This window comes from Agelaius phoeniceus, chromosome 8, assembly GCF_051311805.1.
Source record: "Agelaius phoeniceus isolate bAgePho1 chromosome 8, bAgePho1.hap1, whole genome shotgun sequence".
Classification (NCBI taxonomy): Eukaryota; Metazoa; Chordata; class Aves; order Passeriformes; family Icteridae; genus Agelaius; species Agelaius phoeniceus.
This window is the reverse complement of record NC_135272.1, coordinates 35,444,626-35,465,160: the sequence shown is the minus strand read 5'-3', so window position 1 is coordinate 35,465,160 and position 20,535 is coordinate 35,444,626. Positions and strand designations below refer to the sequence as shown.

The following is a 20,535-nucleotide window of genomic DNA, read 5'->3' as shown; positions in this document are numbered from 1 at the left end:
GCTGGAGGGCTCCTGCAGACACAGCAACTGCCTCTGGTTTACCCCACATCTGAATTCATCCCACTCTTCTAGTGCTTCCTCCAGAGTTTCTCCAGGCCCAAAATCTGATCCTACTGTGTAGGACCGAAAGGTGAATATAAAAGACAAGGTCACCTTTGTGCCTATGGAAATTATTTTCTTAGAGCTGGAATTAATTATTTAGTAATTATATTTTCCAGACTGAAATACCAACAGGGACGTAAGTAGCATGTTGGTCATCCCCAAAGGGACATAAAACAGTGAGAGAATCTTCTGGTTGTCCAACATCCGCTCCGGGGAGAGTCACACGCCCCACTCCGAGCACATTTATATTGTCTGGAGGCAGATAAAACCTGTCCCAGGAGGGACACTGCTCTCCAGGCAATGCATACAGTAGCTCTGCATCCAATAGTTTTTGCAGGAATGCCAGTTGTGGCAAACTGCATTAAATTACGTGCAATAATTTTGTAATATGCACTTTTGCCTGCTGACTATTAAAAATGTATAGTAGTCCAAAACCACTTCTCTCCTGGGACCAACAAACTCACTTCGGGCAAGATTTCTGCTTGGGTTCAAACCTCAAGTTGGGAACAGCTAGTGTTTTTAAATAAGTCACCCCAAACCCTCCCAAACCTATGAAAACACACTCATACAGTAACTCCTGCTGTTGTTCCAGACATCTGAATGTTCCAGTAAAGTGTCCCAGCTGGCCCCAGATGTTTCTTAAGTATAAACCAATGCTCTGAGTGCTGGACCCCCTGCTGCCCCGACCTGGAGCTCAGCGGATTAAAGATTGACTGCGCTATGACATATTCGCATTTAGCCTGAATATAATACAGCAAAGACTTATCAATGGCAAATGTTTGAAATGTAACCCAGTCAGCAGAGTAGGCTGGCACTCTGAATATGATGTATAAATAATGTATGGGAACTTAAGATCTAAATTAGATCTACAGGAAGAAAACTTTCCCTTTTCTCTGCCTCTAAAAGAAAAGTTCTCTCACAATGAGGTCATTTTCCTGCCCCGTCTTTTGGTTTACAAAATTGCTTTTAGGCAGAGGGTCTTGCCTTTACTTGGGGAACATTTTGCCAGTTACAGTTTTCCTCCAGTTTTCTAAAAAAAAACCGAGCAACAAAGTTCACTTATTTGTTAGTAAATTGACTTTGAAATCTGCAAAATAACTTCTAAACTTTGCGTGGTCGGCTGAAAGCTGACTGCAGCCATGCTAAACTGCAACCCTTGCTGTTTAAAAAAAAGGAAAAAAAAAAGATAGTGAAGGGAAAGAGAGAGAGGAAAAAGAAAGGGAGAAAGAGAGAGAAACAATCCCATTTTGGTTTTTGTTAGAGGACGGCATACTACATAGATCAGAGACTTTTCAAAAAATAAAAACCCCCACTGTACACAAAGCACAGGAAAATGTGAGGAAAAAAGGAAAAACCTAAAAGCAGCTTAGAATGTGTTAACTCTGCCATTCTGTCAGCTTAAAGAGTATTTTATGCTTGATCAACAGCTCTCTTTTATTATGCTTTTCTTTCATTCATTCAAGACATCAAAGACCAGAACCACCAGTGTACCTGATCTACCAGAAGAACTTGTAAGGGTGTTCTAAAGAAACGGGGGTATTGGGAGCCAGACACCCCTGCGGACAAGGCAGTTCAAAGAGAATATTTCAACAATGATTACATTTTGTAAATCTTTGTACGAAAGACAGCTTATTTCCTGCTTTTTTCATGAAAAATAGATTCTATCCATTAAGTGAGCCCACAGTATGAAAGTTACTTGAGATCTGAGGTACAGCAAGCGGATTAAGTGGAGGGTGAGATGAAATCTTTGAGAGAGACGATGGCTTTCTCTGATATTTGTCGCTGCCATAAGGTTTTCTGAGTGGGCTAGGAACTTTTTTTTTTTTTTTTAAATTTTAAATTTATTTGTAGACTTGCTGGTGGCAGCGAAGCCGTTTGTAAAAGCAAAATAAACCGGAATGAATCAGAAAGGAAAATTGCAACAAATAAAAAAGGAGCAGAGAAAACAAACGGCTGCAAAAAAACCTTCTGACATGTTTGAAAGGAAAACTATATATATTTGCCCCGCTCCGAAAATCGCAGGCGAGCCATTTAAATCCTGCAGACAACTCCGAAGTGCAGCACACAGACCCAAGCCAGCTGTTTACTTTTCCAAGCCCGTGGTGGTTTCTGCATTGATAAACTATATAACCTCACACACACAGAAGGGATTTTAGCTATGCCAGACCTCATTGCTCTGTCCCGCTCTCTTTATGTGCTGTCACAGAATAAAAATGATCCTAACACAAACCCTGAAATAAGATCTCGCTCCAGAAAGAACATCTTTGTAGATATTTCCTGAGTTACTGCCAAGCGGGATTTTTTTCGCCCATTCATCCTTTCAAAGTTTTGCTATAAACATAGCCAAAAATTGTTCTGGAGTAATCAGAAATGACCAAAATATGACCCCCTAGCCAAGGCCAGCTGTGGGCAGGAGGGGAGGAAGCTGCCCCACGCCTGTGGCTGGGACAGCAGCCACCTCTGCCACCACACCTGGGTGACACCCGCCAGCATCAGCACCTCGCTCTCCCCTTCCGTAAGAGAAGAAGGAAACAGCGGGATGCATGGAATCAAAGAGGCAAAACCAACTTTAAACCCACCTCACGGTTTACATCTACTATTTCGAGGTAAAAGCAAATGTACTGCAAGGGGGGCTGAGTTTTGCACTCTACGCCTCGTTTTTAGACAGCCCCGTATTTTTCTCTGCTGGAGGCACAGTTAAATTTGCTCAGGAGTGCAACAATCCTGTATTTCTTACAGCAGATCTCACTCATTTCTTTCCTTTTATGAAACAACACGTGCACGGGGACTTGGAGCAGCTCATAACCTCATGCCGGGAAGTCCCGTGGAAACTGGGACGGCAGACACGCTGCTGCGACGGGACTTTCCAGCATTCTGCTTCGATGAAAGCAAAACCCTCTGGCTCCCTGGACTCCAGCTCCCCCCTGGATACGGCACAAAAGCCGCTGGGTGCCCGCGGATCCCCCCCAGCCCCAGGGTGGGTGCCCGGGGCCTGCGGCGGCCCCGCTCCCAGCCCCTCACGGCCGCCCTCAGCCCGGCCCAGGCCCCGGCTGCGCCTTCCCAAGTTCAAGTTCAGGTTTAAGGGAAATAAACCGCTCCTCGGGAGCCTGCAGCCAGCCCTCATTTCCATGTGATCCCTCTGAACTTCGCCTGCGCCAGCGCGCCCTGTTTCCAGGGCCCGCCGAAGGAATGTTTTACAGTTAGAGCCCGCAGTGCTTTCTCAGGCATTTCAGACCCAGAGGCCCAAGTTTCAAGCTGCAGCATTAAAAGTTTCCACAGAGCTACTGCAGAGAGAGGGAGGGAGGGGAGGGGGGAGGGAAATGAGGAGAACAATATCGTCTTAATTGTCTCTATATAGCTCCACAGTTAAAGTATTACTTTTTAAAGGGACATAATTTATTCTGGAGGCACGGTGTTATAACAACCAGTACATACTTTCACCGCGGCGTAACCCGCTCTATTCTTCATTGTGCTTTCCGGTGGTGTTGCTTTTGCAGAACTCCTTGTTACGCTGTCCCCGGTACTGTACTTACAGTTTTATTCAATTTAAGCCAGTTCCTGCAGTCCTCAGGCGAGCAAAACCAGCCCCCCCACCCCACCAAGCCTCGGGAGTTCTGCCTGCACCAGGACTGCAAAAATAATCTCCCCTCAACCACCGTTTTTCTCCCCCCAAAAGTTTCTTTACTTTTTATTGCTTTAGACAATCGGGGAAAGTCATCCAAAGAAAATCAACCCCCAGCCTGGGCCTCCCAGGCTGGGCTCGCAGCGAGCCAGCCGAGCACACACGCACAGACACACACGTACACACACACAGGGGCTCGCCCTGCACTCCCCTGCCCCGTCCCGGGCCGGCCCAGCCACAGGAGCTGCGTGAGGGGCCCAGGGCTCCCAGTGGGATGGATGGCTCTGCCGGCAAGCTGCCACAGAGGCTGCGGCTCTTTGCTCTGCAGTTTGGGGTACAAAAGGTAGTTTTCAGCCTTTTTCTCCCCCGTTTCTCCACTGGAGAGCAAGGAGGAGGGAAAGGTGACTACAGCCTTCAGAGGTTGAAGGCTGAGGTGGCCTTTCCTTGCCCTGGTCATTCAGCGCCTATATCATCCTGGCTCTGACAGCCCCAGTGGAGCTGTAGTGGACCCATCCACCACCCCAGCCATGTCCAGGGGCTGTCTGTGTTGTAATGGGAGAAGACCGACAGTGGGTCAAAAGGCAGTTGACCTACAACTGCCCAAGGTAGTTCAGCTGCTTTTTCTGACTGCCCTGAGGGTACTTCAGAGCACACAGAGGAAAGCGAGGGAAGAGGATAACTTGGACTGGACAGGAGAGTGAGCACTCCCTCCAAAATTCCCCCTCAAAAGTCAGGTCCCTGCCTGTGCTCTCTGTCTGGGTGAAGTGAACAAATGAGCGGCCCTGTGGGGACAGCAAAGTGTGCCCAGCCTGATCAAAGCAGGGCAAAAAGCAGGAGGGACGGGTCAGTGGGGACTGGGAAGCACAGGGGAGGAACTGGAATGTGGGCAGCAGGAACAGTGGGGCTGGCACGGCACACTCCAGGCTAAGGGACAGCTGGGGACCCCATGATGAGGAGGCCAAGACAATAGCACGTTTGGAGAGGTGGGTAGAGCAAGGCTGGGTTTGGAGACCGCAAAAAAAGGAAGAGGAATTCGGGTTTTGGCAAGTCCTAGGTGTTACTGGGCAAGGAGATCAAAACCAGGCTCCAAATTAACACAGACAGAAATAGGAGCACAGAGGCAACTCTGGCACTTTTGACCTTAAAATTACAGAAGACAGCGAGCTGGAGGAATAATGACTGGATTCATCAGGAAACCCCCCCCCCTTCCCGAAACTCCTCTTAAAAAAAGAAAGCCAAGAGGGCATTGAGCTGAACAAAAAAACCTCTCCTGAACGTGGGAACTTTTGACATCTGCATTTTTCCTGATGCTTTGTACCTTGCTAAACTGCTCTAAGAAAAATGGAAGGTCGTGCATCATGCTTGCACTCAGGGACCCATCTGTGGGGATCCATGAAGGGATTTCCATCATGCTGTGGGGAACCCCATCCAGGGATGAGTCCTGTAAAGATCCATGGGGCCATTGGGGTCAGGATGCTACAGGAGCTGTGTGAGTGGGACAGGGAAAGACCACCCCAGGCTCCAGAGGTTGCCAGCTCTCTGTTGGAGAAATGGGAAAAGGCTTTGCAGCACATGATCCATCTTTGGATGAGGAGGGATGTATTAGACATGGTTGGCTAAAGGGAGTTGGGTCTTGGCCTAGCTTGGAGCAATTTTTGCACATACTGTGAGATGCCAATGAACGTCCTGGTGGAGTGTAAAGTCATTAAATGAGATTAAATTAAACAATTTAGTTATTTCTGCTTCATCATATTTGTGCAGTATGGCAGGCAGAATGAATTACTACTAATGATCAAATTTAGTAATACTAATTAAACTATCTCAATTTAATTAATACTAACAGAGAAAACAGACAAAATTACTAATGTAAACCTGGAACTTAAAATCAAAAGGTGCCTCTTCTCTTTTGTGAGTCACTGAATGTGAGGCTTTTCCCTGGAAATAGCCTGTGTAGAAGTGGCTCTTTGTACTCCCTAAGCAAGCTGCTCCATTGTATGGTTAACTACAGCTCTCCTCCAGCTTTCTTTCCCCCCATTTTTTCCCCCTAAATGTTACTACTTTTACTCCTTGTTTTTTCAAAGAGATTCTAGGAGAAGAATCTGAGCTCTGACTCACACAATATCAACAGCTCTGATGGGACAAATTACCACTGCTGGGACAAATTCTGCCCTGGGTGCTTGTAGGAAGAGAGTTTATAAAGAGCCTGTGGAGCCTCCCTTGCTGGGAAATCATGGGATCACAGAATGGTTTGGGTTGGAAAGGACCTGAAAGATCAGATGATCTTCCAAACCCCCTGCTATGGGCAGGGACACCTTCCACTGGACCAAGTTGCTCCAAGCCCCATCCAACCTGGTCTAAACTTTAAAATTTAGCCTACAAGACCAGTAATTTGGGAAAACCCCAAACCCATCTCCATATCAAGGAAAATGGCTTTAGAGTCACTGAGAGTTAATACCTGTAACCACAAAATAAAAATTCCACAGATACATGAAGACTGCACTGCAAACCCTCCCCATAGAGAAAATGTGGATTTTAACCTTTATCTTATCTGAAAAAGACTAGATTTACTCTACTGTGCATAGATATAAGCAAAAGAGAAGCATAATTAAACAAAAATGTTATTGTATTTCTAAAACAAACTCCTGCCAATAACAAATCTTCCATCTCCTCCTCTCATCAGCTTCACTGAATGTACAGCTGGGTCCCATACCACAGATTCTCAGACATGATCTTTAACCTAAAGGATTGCAAGAAAGTCCTTAAAAAAACCCCAGCAAGCCAGGCAATAGCCAAACAAGGAATATAATGTGTGAAAGTGTTTTTCCAAAATCTTAAATCTCATTGTTTAGCACATGCCAAGATGAAAAAACCCAACACCACATGCAAATATCGTATCTCAGTTTATCCCCCCCCTTTTTTTTTTCTTTAAAAATAGGTAGTTTTTCTGTTGTCATATTTAAAAAGATGTAGTTACAGAAAAGGCACAAAAGGATATCTAAAGTTGTATAAAGCTGCTCCAAGCAATGTAGAAATTCATAGAGTCCTTGAATGGTTTTGGGTGGAGGAAACCTTAAAGCCTGTCTTTTTTCATGTCCTGCAGGGCAGGGACACCTCCTCCCACTATCCCAGGTTTGCTCCAAGCCCCATCCAACCTGGTCCTGGGCACTTCCAGGGAAGGGGCAGCCACAGGTTCTCTGGAAAACCTGTGCCAGGGCCTCCCCACCCTCACAGGGAACAATTTCTTCCTAAATTATTGTGTTCAGCCTCAGAGGTGGCTGCACGGTGTTGGTTGTGACTTTGGTTACTCGTATCTCATAATTAAAATTACATTTCAGTGCCTTCTGCAGTGCATTCAGCTGCATCTCTCTTCATGTGTAATAACCAGTGTTTGTATAGATGATGTAACAGTTGGGTCACACAAGTGAATATGCCTGGGAATATTATGATTATAGTGTCAGTACTGTTTTGAAAGTTGAATATTAATAACTAAAGCACCTAAGGGGAAACCTAGAAGATATTTTTAAGTTTAGCCTTTTGGTTTTTATGAGATATTTTTTTTTTAAAATCCTGGTTTTAAATTAAACTTTTCCAGTTCTACCTCTGTTCAAGCAGAAAATGCTATCAAAGCAAAAGCCTAAAATGAGATGTGTTTTGCTGTTCTAAACTAAAACCAGGTAAAATTTGAAAGTTGCAATTTCCCATGCTGTTAGCAATACTTACTAAGAACAGACACCTTTGTCAAAGTTAAAATATAATCAGATTTTACCAAAATTGAGGTAATTTTACCGTATTTCTTTTGAAAACTCAGTCAGTGTTATTTATATTTCTCTAGGACAGTCCAGCACTAGGCAGGTGATGCTCAGTGTCTTGGGAACATGGAATCTTCTGCAAACTGAGGACTCCTTTTCTGTTAAGAAAAGGCTTCTTTTGGCCCCTTTTTATGGACTTCACTATTAATTTCAGAGCAGGACAGTCTTATTTTGCAAAGTGTTCACCTCTGGAGCTTATTCATTCCTTGACCTCTGTGTTAATGGCATTAAGCAAAGGTGATTCCTAGAACAGAGGTAGCTTAATGCCTATCCATTGGGAAGGATGCAGGGATTGTGGCCTTTAATTTTTGACCTTCATTGTAGACTGTGGTCCTAATCCTTTGATTGCAGAATTCTTAAAAAGTATATATGGCAGCTGGCAAAAAATCTTAATGTTCCAGTAAATGCAAAAGCCATAAATTCAGCTGCTGACCTTTTCCATCCAGGTCACATGTGACATCTACTGGAGTTTGTCAGGCTGGGTGGAATTTATGGGGCTCATATAGGTATCAGCTGCAAAGGCTGAACTTTCATGAAATGTCTTTCAAAGGCACTTCCAAAACCCTTGTAAAAAGTCAGTATAGCTTTCTTTTTTTCTAAGGGTATACATTCTGCACGCGTTTTAAAAGGTCTCATCGTGCCACCTCTGCAAATTTTCAGCACCTGGGAAACTTCAGCTCTTAAATTATTACTCTTTACAAAATAGAGAAATCAGGCCAGGCATGCAATTACTGCCATCACCAACTTCCAACAGCCCCTTCCCAAGCCTGGCTCCCTGAGCACTCCTTCCCTTCTGCTGTGCAGCCTCCTGCCCCTCTCTGGGATCGATGGTATCGATGGTCTATTGTCAGTCAGAGAAATGGGATTTGATAGTGCCCTCAAGCAGTTGGGAAGAAGGGAAGGAATACAAAACCTGCCCAGGTCCACACCATCAGCGTGGGATCAATGCTCTCAATAATACGTTTGCCGCCACGTAGCGCCCTAACTGTCGCAATTAATAATGTAGAAGGAGCTGATTAACTTAAGTAAAGTGCTCTCCACTGTGTAAACACATCAAGATCTATAGGGCCAAAGAGGAAAGAACGAACAAAACGTCATTTTTATATTTTATGTGGACACATTCTTGCTTTCTATTCTGCTCTTGTAACAATTACTGTACTAGCCACTCTGACAGAGTCAATAAATTGATCGTGGGCCTGATGCAGCAGCGAGCAGACTAATCCAATACAGCATTATCTGCTGTGGAGGCTGGGGTGGGCAGTGGTGGCCAGGAAATCAGCCAAGCCAGCCAACAACAGAACCATAACCTTGCCCTAGCCTGGCTTCATTTGTGTGTGTGAACGTAGTGGTGTGAGCAGTGCTCTGCCCATGCTGCACCCTCAGAGCCCTTCCAAGGCTCCACCTGGCAGGGATCAGCCCCTAAGCTGGACCCTGTGGCTCAGGGAGGATCAGCTCATCTCATTTTCTCATGTTGGCAGCCATGAATTTAAACACCTGATGACTTTTCCCCCACTACACCAAAGTCATGCTCCCCAAAACTGCACCCACCACAACACAGCAAGAACTGCTGCCTGTCCGCTGAAAAACAAATCTGGGAATCCCCTCCCACGCCCCTGACCTGTGAACACAGGGAATGTCACATTTTGTCAGCTTAAATGGCCACTTGGGTCTGGTATTATGTCTCTGACAGTGGTTGCAGTCCTCTTGGGAGGAAGCTGCAAGAATCCCTACAAAGGAGATGGACCAAAATGATTTGGCCTGAGGGGAAGCTTCTTCCCAGCCCCATGCAGTAAGTGGTGGGCCTTGTAAATCCATGTTAGCGGGGAATATGAGATTGAGAAAATAAAAATAAAAGAAAGTTTCCTGCTGAATGGAAAAAAGAAAACTGTTTTTTGGCAGAAGTTCTTCAAGAAGGAGAACATAGGCCATTGTTATTATGAAGACTTTTCAATGAAAACACAGAAAATCATTGCCTTTTAGAGTAATTGTTTAGCTAAAGAAAGGTTACACAGCTTGTAGAGAATTTAGGAAGAAATTAAATCTCTCCAGCTCATTCATCATATTTCTGCATTTGCCAACTCTTCCCACCAGGCCCACACTTACTCCTTCCCTTTCTTCTCCCCCACTGTGGAGTAAGTAATGGCCATAAAACCCACAGAAAGGCAGCCTTACACACAGGCTTCCTGGTTATTGTGAGGAGGGGGAAAACTCAGTAAGTTTAATTGCTTAGTTTGGGAAATTCTTCTATGTCCATTGTAAATAATTCTATGCTAAATCTACTGGAAATAGGATGCTGAGTGCTGGTTTCCAAAAAGGAGTCTGAACTGTTCACCAGAGTCTACAAGGAGGAGGAGGAGGAGGAAGAAAAAGCCCAGGAACAAGGATCTCCCCTGCTGAGGACTAACCCAGGCATTTTGGGACTGATTTGGCTCCATCCCACTTTGAAGATGCAGCCACATGATGGCATTGGCAAGTTTTCTGTGAATCTTTACCTCTCTAGAGCAATATGTGCTTTCTTTTTGGCATGTGTTGTTCTCAGCTCCTTTTAGGAACTGACCTGAGAGTGGAATTTCCTATCCACACTCTCTCTAGGCTCACACTGCATTTTCAGAGCCATCTCCAGGCCACTCTCAAGTTCAGAATGGTATTCCTGCGTCCTGGGTGGAAGAGGAAACCCAGCACCAAAATTCAGGTCATGTGTCAGTAGCCTGATGCCTCTGGTGCAACAGCAAAGCACTTTTTGGACAGAGATCAAAACTTTGAGTGATCATAAGGGGGCTCCAGGTCTTGGAGGAGAGCAGCCCTCACTTTCCTTTGCCAATAGGGGAAAATCCACAGATCCCTGGAGGGTTTGGGAGCAGAGTGATCCCTCTAAGTTCAGCAGAAACTAGCAGTTCCACACCCCAAAACTCTGTTTTTATACCTGATCTATGCAAATTTCTTTTCTTAACACACTAAAGATGTTATTCTTTCATGGAAATCGTGTTCTGAATCTCTCACTACATTTTCTGGACAGGCCAAGAGAAAGAAAAGGAACATTCAAGCGTGCTTAGAAGTGCTTTGCAGCTGAAATTGGACACATGTACTGTCTTAGGGAGGTTACTGTACAGAATATGGAATTCTTAGAGGGCTGAGCCTAACAAATGCTTCCGAGTTAGAGTTTTTTATCTCCATTCACACTCAGACACAAGCAGTGTCTGCCTTGAGCATGAGTATTCTGATCCTGAGGAGGGACAGTCCTCTGGGCAACAAGTACCTCTGACCTGGCTTATAAACAGCTCCGCTCAGAACCCCCAAAACCCAAAATAAACCCACAAAACAAAAGGCCTGGTGTCGTTCCTGCAGCCTCTCATGTTTTCTGCCATGTGGCCCTCACACCCCTCAAGGTGTCCCTGCCCTGCCCCGTGTGTGGAGCAATGTGGTGGCTCAGCTGTCAGCACAGCGCCACAAAATCCTGCCCTGCCCCTGTCCCCTGGGCCAGCAGGTCCTGCCTGTCTGACCAGTGCCATTCCTGGGCTCTGGGGATGGAGGCAGCAGGGTGTGCAGGCAGCCAGGCCAGGCAGCCCGTGCTGCTCATTAATGAAGCACATGGAAATGAGCTGCGTGGGGCTCAGGGTCCCCTTGGGAGGGGGCAAAGGGCAGGGCACAGTGGCAGTGAGCAGCAGGGATGGAAAATCCCCGTGAAGCCAGGCACACACGGATTTGTGCAGAGGAGAAAAATGTGTGCACTGGTTTCTTTCTTCCATAGGGTGGCAATGGAACCTGGGCACAGAGCGGCTCCGCCGTTTCAGCTGCAGGAGCGAAGCGCTGCAGGAGCTGCATCAGCTTCCCAGGCAAGGTGCTGACTTTGATCTATGGATCCTATACACTTCTGGGGCTTGCCACAGACAGGGCTGCTTCCCTGCCTGCCTCCTGGAGAGGGGCATCACCTGCACCATGCTCCCCAGATTCCAGTGTCTGGGCAGCAGCGCCTGGCTGCTCTCACAGAAGGACCCTCTCCTCTGGAATTTGCCTCCCCCCTGGTCTGACAGAGCTCACATCTGCTATCCTACAGGACACAGCATACAGCTCATTTTTTTTTTTTTCTCATGCCCTTTGTTTTAAAGTGCTGCCAGTGAAAAATTGCAGGTTGCAGTTTGCTCTCTAAAAAAAAAATCTCTTGTGGGGAAGCAAAACAAGCTTTGCCTTGTCTCTGGGAAAGAAAGTAATTGTACAATTAGGTTTGTGGATGCACCTGAGGCATATGGTGGTTTTTTTAGAGATAAATAAAAGCCCAAAAGGAGAAAGCTACAAAGATACCACTGTCTCATTTGGGAAGGGCAGGGAGCAGGAGAAGATCTAAAGGAGTTAGCAATTTCCTTGTACTATAAACACTTTGCTAAACTTCAGTGATTTCCCTCCTAAGTTAATATTGCTCTTTTAAAGATGTATTTCACAGGGTGCATTTTTGTACCTGGTCTTTATAAGGCTGTTCTGCTGAGCTTGCTGGTTTCCATACCTGTTATTTTGCTGCCTAGATAAGCTTGTTTGACTTCTGGGATTTTTCTTAAACTTTATTTCAGTGTTCTAGGCAGGCTACAGGCCTTTTGTTTCAGTTGTTTTGTGCTATAAAGGATGAGCTCTATCTAGAGCTCTCTTGTAGCTGGGTGGCTCTAGGGCCCCACCAGGGAAAGTGTGAAAACACAAGGCCTTTGCTTATTATCCAGGATCTGACTGTGCTTTGGGATTGTGCAAAGGCAGAACCAGGAAGAGCTTCTACTTCTGTCCTCCTAGAAATAAGTTTTATCTTTTCCTACAGAAAGCCAAGGGAATAAATATTTGGGTTTGTGCTTAACTAAGTTTTTAGAAACTACCTGGGATAGATCTGATATAAAGCATGTTTACACTTGAGAGGGATTTTTCCTGAAACAGCTGGTCAGGGCTACAGGACTCACTTTCTCACAGGGTAAAGTGGTTGATTCTCTGCCTGGGTTCCTGCAGTAGGAGGCAGTTTCTGTTCCCTGCATCCTCACAACCTCCCTGTGCAGGGCACATGGGCCAGTGGCAGGTAGGAGCGATTAGATGGAGCAGGCATGTGTTTCTCAGGAGCTGTTTTTAGCATCTCAAGTACAATTTCCAGGAAGATGTAGGCTAAGTAGGTGGCAAACAGGACTCAGCATAGTAAACAATGTTTAGTGTGAAGTGGAGCTGCAGCACGATGAGTACAGAGCACGTGGATCCCTAAAGGAATTTTGTACCCTAGAGCAAAGCCAGGGCATTAGAGAGCAGCAAACAGCATCTGGAGTGGTGAGTGGCAAACCCTGGCCACAGGCTGCTGGTTTGGCATTCCCAGCTGCATGCATTCCCAGCCCATAGCCTGTGTTTCACTATTAATTTTAGGAAAAAAACACCTCAAAATGCAGCCCCCTTTATTCACCTCGGTGCCACCGAGAGGCTCGTCCCGAATTAATGTGATGGGACTTTCCCATCCCTCCACCTCTCTGTATTGCAAGTCCTTGGCAATATGAGAGACGTATCTATTACTTAGTCATGAGCTATCCAGACCAACTTGCTTTTGAAACCAGAGCCCCCTGTACCCCAGGCATCCTGTATTTCTGATTTGCATATGCAATAGGCAGTTAAAAAGCTGATGCCCCCATATTGCTTGCAAGTCAAGTAGCAAAAGTAAATGATTTATCAAGCAAAGGTTACAACACCTGTGCCTTTTTGTCAACATATACAGGGGATGCCAAGTCAAGTGTTGCTTCTAATAGCTCAAACAGAAATTTAGATTCAAATAACCCCCAAGACAGGACAATTGTGCAGTGAGTGGAGTGGCAGAGTGATGGATGGTGTAAGCAGCAGATGCAAAACCAAACCAACTGAAAAGTTTGGAAACTGCTAAAACCAGGCAAAGCCAACAGGCCTTTTGGGGCTTTTGTTACCAAATCAGAACTACTGACTTAAAGCAGTTTATTTCCCATCTCTTCTGGTTGTCCTGTTGCAACCTTTGTTGACACAGGAAGATGGCTTTTTAATGAATATTATATAAACTCTATAAAATTCCTTTAAGGGGTTATATTTGCCACAAGGTGACATAAATCAGAACATAGTGCTAATGGAAATGTCTACTGATATTTTTTCTAATAATGATTCAGAAAGGCATGTACTGGGTTTGGTTGTTTAGAAACAGCCCAGGACAGAATGATCCTTGCCCCAGCCCATTGTACATTTGCCTGAGATTTTATTCCAATGTTCTGGGAATGCCCATGTATGGGAACTGTGACTCCTGCTCCGTGGAGCTGCCACATCCCTGTGCACAGACTCACTTCTGCAGCACTTGAAGACTAATGATGATGATGATGATGATGATGATGATGATGTGTAACTAGTGCTTCTAGTGCATCGTTCCACCAAGAGAACATCAGAGCCACCAAAAATCTGACCAAAATATTTTCATATGGGTTGTAGCTGGACCATAGTTTTTAAAAAGCAGATGTTCAGATACAGCCTTCATTTTTATTTTATTGTTCCAGCAGCAAAGAGTCACTTAACCCTTATATTTAAGCTTGACTTCCAGAAGCTCAGAGTGTTCCCTGCTTCCTCCTATCTCAGGGAGCTGTGTCTCTGGCTGTTAGTGGTCCTCAGGACCTGTATCTAGCCTGGCTCTGGATATACTCTAAAGACCCTGATGGAAAGGAGCCACCCCAGCTGCTTTTAATAATGCAGTCCTATATGTTTTTACATTTTCATTTTGAAAATGTCCTAAGTGGTCGTTCTATACACTAATGCTCTGCAAAAAGGAGCACAAAAGCCTGTCTTTGTTTAGAGGAATGCTACATAAATCCCAAATCATTGCAGTTAGCACTTCTACCTCACTTCTCTGACTCAAAGCACAGTCAACTTCAGAGTTCTTTCATGAATAAGTAGTGAGTTTGCTGATAAATTATATATTTAGTATCAAGTGGGTTGTGGTGGTGTAATGATGTATAGAAGCAGGGAGATGCAGCTGGAGTCAGAGACTGGAAGTCAGTCTCCTTGCCCACTGCAGCATGTTAGACTTTAATTGAAAGCTGTGCTTGAGTATTGTTTTTCACTGTACAGCATTGTTATTCACTACACTGCATTACTGAGGAGCACTTAAAGTAACGCTAGAGCACTTTAAAATGATTTAAGTCATAAATAAGGAGGATAAAAGTTTACAGTCAACAAACTTATCTGGGAAACTTAGGCTGCAGGATGGAAGTAAGTTTTAAATATCTTTGGAGACTTAATACTGTTGTGTCTTACTACATAATCAATTTACCAACTAGGAGTTTTTCAAGTCTTCTGGAAAAGGTAAGTAGCATTCTCCAAAGGGTTTCAGGTTTCCTGAGCTATGAAGGAAAAGACCAAATGCTTAAGGACTTTAGCAGCACACCTTAACATTCCTGTTTCTTGATTTCAGTGTATTTCTGTGTATTCCAGTTGTTTCCAAAACAACTGGAGAAATATGATTTAAATGGGAAGGTGCATGAGAACTTGTCACACCCATGAACCCCATAAAAGCACAAGGCTGGAAAAGTGGGGTGCAGGTTGAGTTTTGTCAAGGCATGAAAAAAAAAAAAACCCAGAATCTGATGGGTTAAACCCCTCTCTGCATTGCTGCTGTACTTTCTGTGACCCTATTTAATGCAGAGAAGGTTTGAGATTCGATATAGTTTAACCTGTGCTGTGCACAGAGCTATAAACTAAAGCCCCTAACAAATTGTACACAAAGAGCAGACAGCAAAAAAACCACGTTGTGCTCACAGGCAGCTGCTTGCAGCCCTGTAAACTGGAAATCTTTGGGAATGAGTGACCTGTGTTTCAGTGACAGTGGAGGTGCTGAAGCCATCACAACGAGGAGTCTGTCTTCATGCACCTACTGTGGCATGTGACAGCCATTAATCTGCACACTAATTATTCAGAAGCCTATAAACCATTTGAAAGAACTTACAAGAGCCAAGGGTAGTAATGCCCAGTTTGCCAGTTATTTGAATTATTGCTTTTTAGTCACTGCAACCAGCTCAAAACAGAATCACAAATATTTTGTGTAGTTGACCTTTAAAAGAATTGCAACGTAGTCAAGCAATCACTTCAAACTATAAACTACAGTTGTCCTAAAGCACTAACTCTGCTCACTTTTTTATACCTTCCCCCCCATGATAACGTGATATTAAGCCCAGACTTAATTTTTTCAACATCTGTCTCAAATTAGCTGCTAACAAAACTGCCAACAACTATTTTCTTAATCGACCCTGGGAATTTGATACAGCTTGGAAAAAGCACATTTAAATCTCGTCCTTCTCCTAAAGAAACACAAATGTTTACTTGAGCTTCTGATTTGACCATAGCAGGACCATGAATTCAGCTAACCCAGCTTTATAGGCCTGCCTCAACTGGACTTTTTTCTCTTTGCATAAGGAAAACAGATGTGCTCACAATCACAAAAATCTCCTGCTCGCTCAAAGCCCACCATGCAAATGGCCAACCAGGAATTTGAGTATTTTTTTTCCCATGGAAGTCACTGGAGCAGTCACTGCTGGGGGACTACAGGGCACTGTTACCTGATGGGTCTCTCTGAGCTCCTTTTGCATATCTCAGACTGGTTTGGGTTGGGAGGGACCTTAAAGATCATCTTGTTTCGTGGGACACCTTCCACTAGCCCACGTTGCCCCAAGCCTTGTCCAACCTAGCCTTGGACACTCCCAGGGATCCAGGAACAGCCACAGCTTCTCTGGGCAACCTTTACCAGGGCCTCCCCACCCTGGCAGGGAAGGATTTTTGCCTATCATCTAATCTGAACACAATTAAATGCAGTGCCTGGGGAGCAGGTTGGAGCCAAAGCCTTTGAAAACCCGGCCCTAGAGCAAACAACTGCGCGCTGGGAGCCAACACCTTAGAAAGCAGAGAGAGGTCCTTCCAGTCATGAAAGCAGCGTTATCACCACACAAGCCCCAAAAATAAATTAAAAAAAAAAACAACAAAAACAAACAAAGGAAAAAAAAACCACAACAGACAAACAAAGTGCAAGTGACATTTCACTGTAGTTACTGAGACCATGTGGGTGAAGTGACAGCGGCAGTGCAGCTGCTCCGCGGGGACACGTTAGAGGACACTGGAGGAGGAGGAGGAGGAGGAGGAGGAGGAGAAGAGGCTGCAGGCAAACAGAGAAGTCGAAAGCGGCCCACCTGAGTCTGTTGAGGGATATTTACAAAGCTTGGATCCCGTGGTCCAACACTGACGAATCGGTTTGCGGGGGAGGTGCTGGGTGTCGAGTAGGCTGTGAAGGGAAGGGACACATGCGTTGAGGAAGCGGCACTAGATTGCACACGAACAACACCAAAACACACTGTCTCAGAGCCACCTAAGCAGATGTTTGACATAGAAATGTGCGAACGTTTTAGAGAGCGAGAGTTTGGTTTGAGACACTGGAAAGGCTTGGGCTTAATGGTGGGGGGATCAACACGTAGGGGACTGGGCTGCTGGGAGAGGGCATGGCCCCAAACGTGGGCTCAGGGGAGGGCGGGCAGAACCACTGCAGGCCTTTCCATGATGGGCTGGTACAGGAGAATTCTGCAGGTCCTGACTGTTTTCACTCGAATGTCTGGTATCTCTATTTTTAACAGAGTTTTGTATAGCAATGAAATTACCTAAGTGCTCATTAACAGAATCAGACCCTTTATTTCATGCTAATCCAGCATTCTCTCTGGATATAAAGTTTTGGTTTTCATACTGCTGTGGTCTGCACTCTCTAAAATGTTCACTTGATGTGTTTGACAAACTAGGGAGATCCTTTCGGTAAAAAATTAATGGGTTGCAGTTTCACTGGGGTGGTAAGTGCAATCAGTCTGAAGGCTGAAGCTGCCTTTAAAAACTGGAGTGGCTCCCATAAATGTAAAGCTATTAAATGCAATGCAAGCCAAGAACCCAGATTACTTCCAAACTTGAAGTACTTTAATGATTTTATTGTTGCATTATATTCTCCACTGCAACTGTCCACAATGCCACGTACTTCCACATCCAAAAGCTTTCAATGCATTTTTAGTCTTCCTCTCATTTGAAAACCCTCAAGCAATCTTCTCTCTTCCTCAGTTTTTTGCATGTTTAGATCTAAATTCAAATAACGCAAATAGATGCCTTAATACAAAGAGGGCTCCTATCTATTTTGAATATATTTATGGGAATGCATTCTGCTGAATAAAATCCCCAGACAACCTAACTATCCGATGAAGAGACAAAAAAAAAAACAACAATAGTAAAAGGAAAGTTCCTTGCCAAATTCCAGTCAGGCTAAATATAATGTTGAGGCCTCAACGTTACAGAAAAGTAAAGCGAGTTAAGACTCAGAGAGGACACGGAGTTGGCTGTGTGGGGGAAACTCTTTTACCTTTCTGAAAGCAAATGCTTGGTGAAGAGGAATTACACTGGAGGAGCCTTTGGTTTAAGGCTGTGCCAAATCAGACCAATGCTCCACCTTGGCCATTGTCACCTCTCTTAGAAGTCGTAAGCAGATGCAACCAAAACAGGTCACATATTTACTTTCTCCCATTCTTTCCCACCTCTGATTATTTTCAGCTCAGGGACTTCCTGTATTAAGGCCCTGGAGGGATTTCTCACCCAATGCCCAATCTGCACTTGGACCCATGTGGATGTTCTGCCTCCCAAAAAGCCCTTGGGTGATGAGTTCCCAAGTCTAGGAGCATGCAGAACCTCATCCTTCAAGTCTCACAAACGTCTTGTGATGCCTCTTAGCTCTCACAGTTTCATCAGAATACTCCCTTTTATCAAGATACCCTGAAATCACCCCAGGAACTGCATATCTTCATTTCCTACTGATATGAGGGGAGATAAGGCACTCCTGGATTCTAAGAAGGAATTTTTCCCACTTGTTTCTGGTGAGGTGAGCTTTTCTCTCCAAGAAGCTAACACTTGCAAAAATCATGCAAGGAACACTTCTCCTTCACAAAGTCTTAAAGGAATTTTAATGTGCACTAATTAATCTTCCTGAGATGATTTTGCAAATTGTGGTGCAGCTTGAATACTATGAACAGGTAAGGTGGATGTTACTCCTACCTGCAAATCAAGGAAGAAATTTACTGAGTAGATCTGGTGAGATGTTCTCATCACCTTTCACCATGTTAATTTGGTTAATAATTCAAAGAAACCACACATTTGCAAAGGACATTTCCCTGTTGCTAGTGCCTTGTATTAAGATTCTTCTGCGCTGTCCTTTGTGGAGGTTTTTTTTTTTTTAAACTAACTAATGAACTAATATTGTGCAAGACTAAGAATTCCTTCTACAGTAGGGAAAATTAACTTAGAGCTCAAAAATCAAACATCTGTTGTTTGGTTCTCCTGGTCTACTTTTAAAGAAGCAGATTGAGTGGAGAGGCCATTTAATCCCTTGGAGCAGGTAAGTTCCACCCAGAAGGGAAGGAACTCAAGATCTTGTTTACAGTTCCCTGCTGGCAGATACTTTTGCTGTGATATTTGGTAGAAAATCAAAGGGGAACCAGCAGAATCCTGACTTAAATGGCTTCTCTGTTCAAACAAAAAATTCGAAAGCATTTGAAAAGTGTGTAATATGCACAAAAGTCCCCTCAAAGCTCGCTGGGTGAGTTGCTATGTACACCTTCCTTCCGCTCCAAACCATGTTTAACTTGCTTTCTGAAAATACTTGGATGTCAGCTTGGTATTTCCTTCAGGCCATAGAACTGCACTGCTGAAGCCAAGGAGGGAAGAGCACCAAAACGACAAATATGCAGAGGATTTACACTGGACTCTCCCAAGGTGCTGTTCCCTCTTTGCTGTAAAATGTCCTGGGATGTTTATGGGTTGGAAGGGGCCAGTTTGGCGCAGAATATTAAGCTGACATGGAATACACATTCCCCTGTTAGGGGGAGATTTGTTTCAGGAAAGGGAGAAGTACTGAGTGTTGCTTAGACCATGATCAACTTCCAGCTGCATCTTACTGTCTTCAGATAAACGCCCTTGGTTGGCATGGAGGTGGGATTCCTGGAAGTCTGATCCCTAAACTTTGCCCCAGAATTAGGATGGGGCAAACTGTCTCACTGGATAAAGCTGGGTCATGTTGTAATATAGCATAAATATAAGCTAAGCCTATGCTGGGGTCTTCAAACTCCAATTTGGGGAAAGCCTAAGCATGGGAAGGAACAAGGAACAGCAGCCAGGTCTCTTAGGCAGATCTCCTCCAGATTTTATCAGTTTGGCTCCATGGGAATTGCAGAGACCTACCCTGGGGTTCACACCAGCTGAGAGGGGTCCTGTTGGGCATGAACAGCAACAGCTTCCTGCCCAGCCTGCTCTTTCTGCTACTGGAATACACTAAGGATTGTCTGCAACATCATAGCCCACAGCCAAGGAAATGAATGTGATGCCACAAATTTGCTATGATGCTTCACTTCAGGAACAAGCAAAACAGGAGCTGGCAGAGAAAGAACATTTGCTCACACAGACAGCTTTGATATTTAGCCAAAATGGCAAGAAATTGTATGAAAGACAAGACAAACAAACAGTTTTGGGGATGTTGTGTGTTTTAAAGTTGCCTGCAGTAGGGAAATGTTACTTTTAAATATACTGTCCTGAAATAATTGCTGTTGAGAGCAGGAGTGTGTAATTTGTCATCGTTCTGGATTAAAAGGATTGGTAAAGATAATTTGGGTGAATGATGACCTAATGTTCCACTAGGTCTCCCTTTTACAGACCAGGATGACACAGGTACATGTGTTTGATGTGAAGAGTTGTCCTGTTTCTCAAGCTGCAGCAAGAGGATTAACTGGAGGAATGTAGTGCAGTAGAACAATTCCCACTGCAGTGCATTCTGCAGCTGAGGATCTGAGAGGGAACTGCAAATTTTAGCAAATTGAGTGATAGAGTCAGCCCTCTTTTTTATGGATGGGGAAAGGAGTGAACAGAGAGCTCAAATTCACCCAGAAGGTGCTCAGTCAGTGCATAGCAGAGGAAGGGAGAGAAAGCCAA

The 20,535-nt window shown here is 44.6% G+C and overlaps 1 protein-coding gene across 19 annotated transcripts in view; it reads right to left on the bottom strand.

Annotated features, from left to right (window-relative positions):
- NFIA (nuclear factor I A) overlaps positions 1 to 20,535 on the bottom strand; it is a 349,095-nt gene that overhangs the window by 13,268 nt on the left and 315,292 nt on the right. For 14 of the 19 annotated variants that reach the window (XM_077182593.1, XM_077182587.1, XM_077182596.1 and 11 more), the window contains one exon: positions 16,725 to 16,816. The exons of 3 other annotated variants lie outside the window; for them this stretch is intronic. In XM_077182593.1, coding sequence (XP_077038708.1) covers positions 16,725 to 16,816 — 92 coding nt within the window. Of the gene's footprint in view, positions 1 to 16,583; positions 16,817 to 20,535 lie in introns of those variants that run through there. 2 more of the 19 variants (XM_077182585.1, XM_054638336.2) reach the window with 1 other exon arrangement.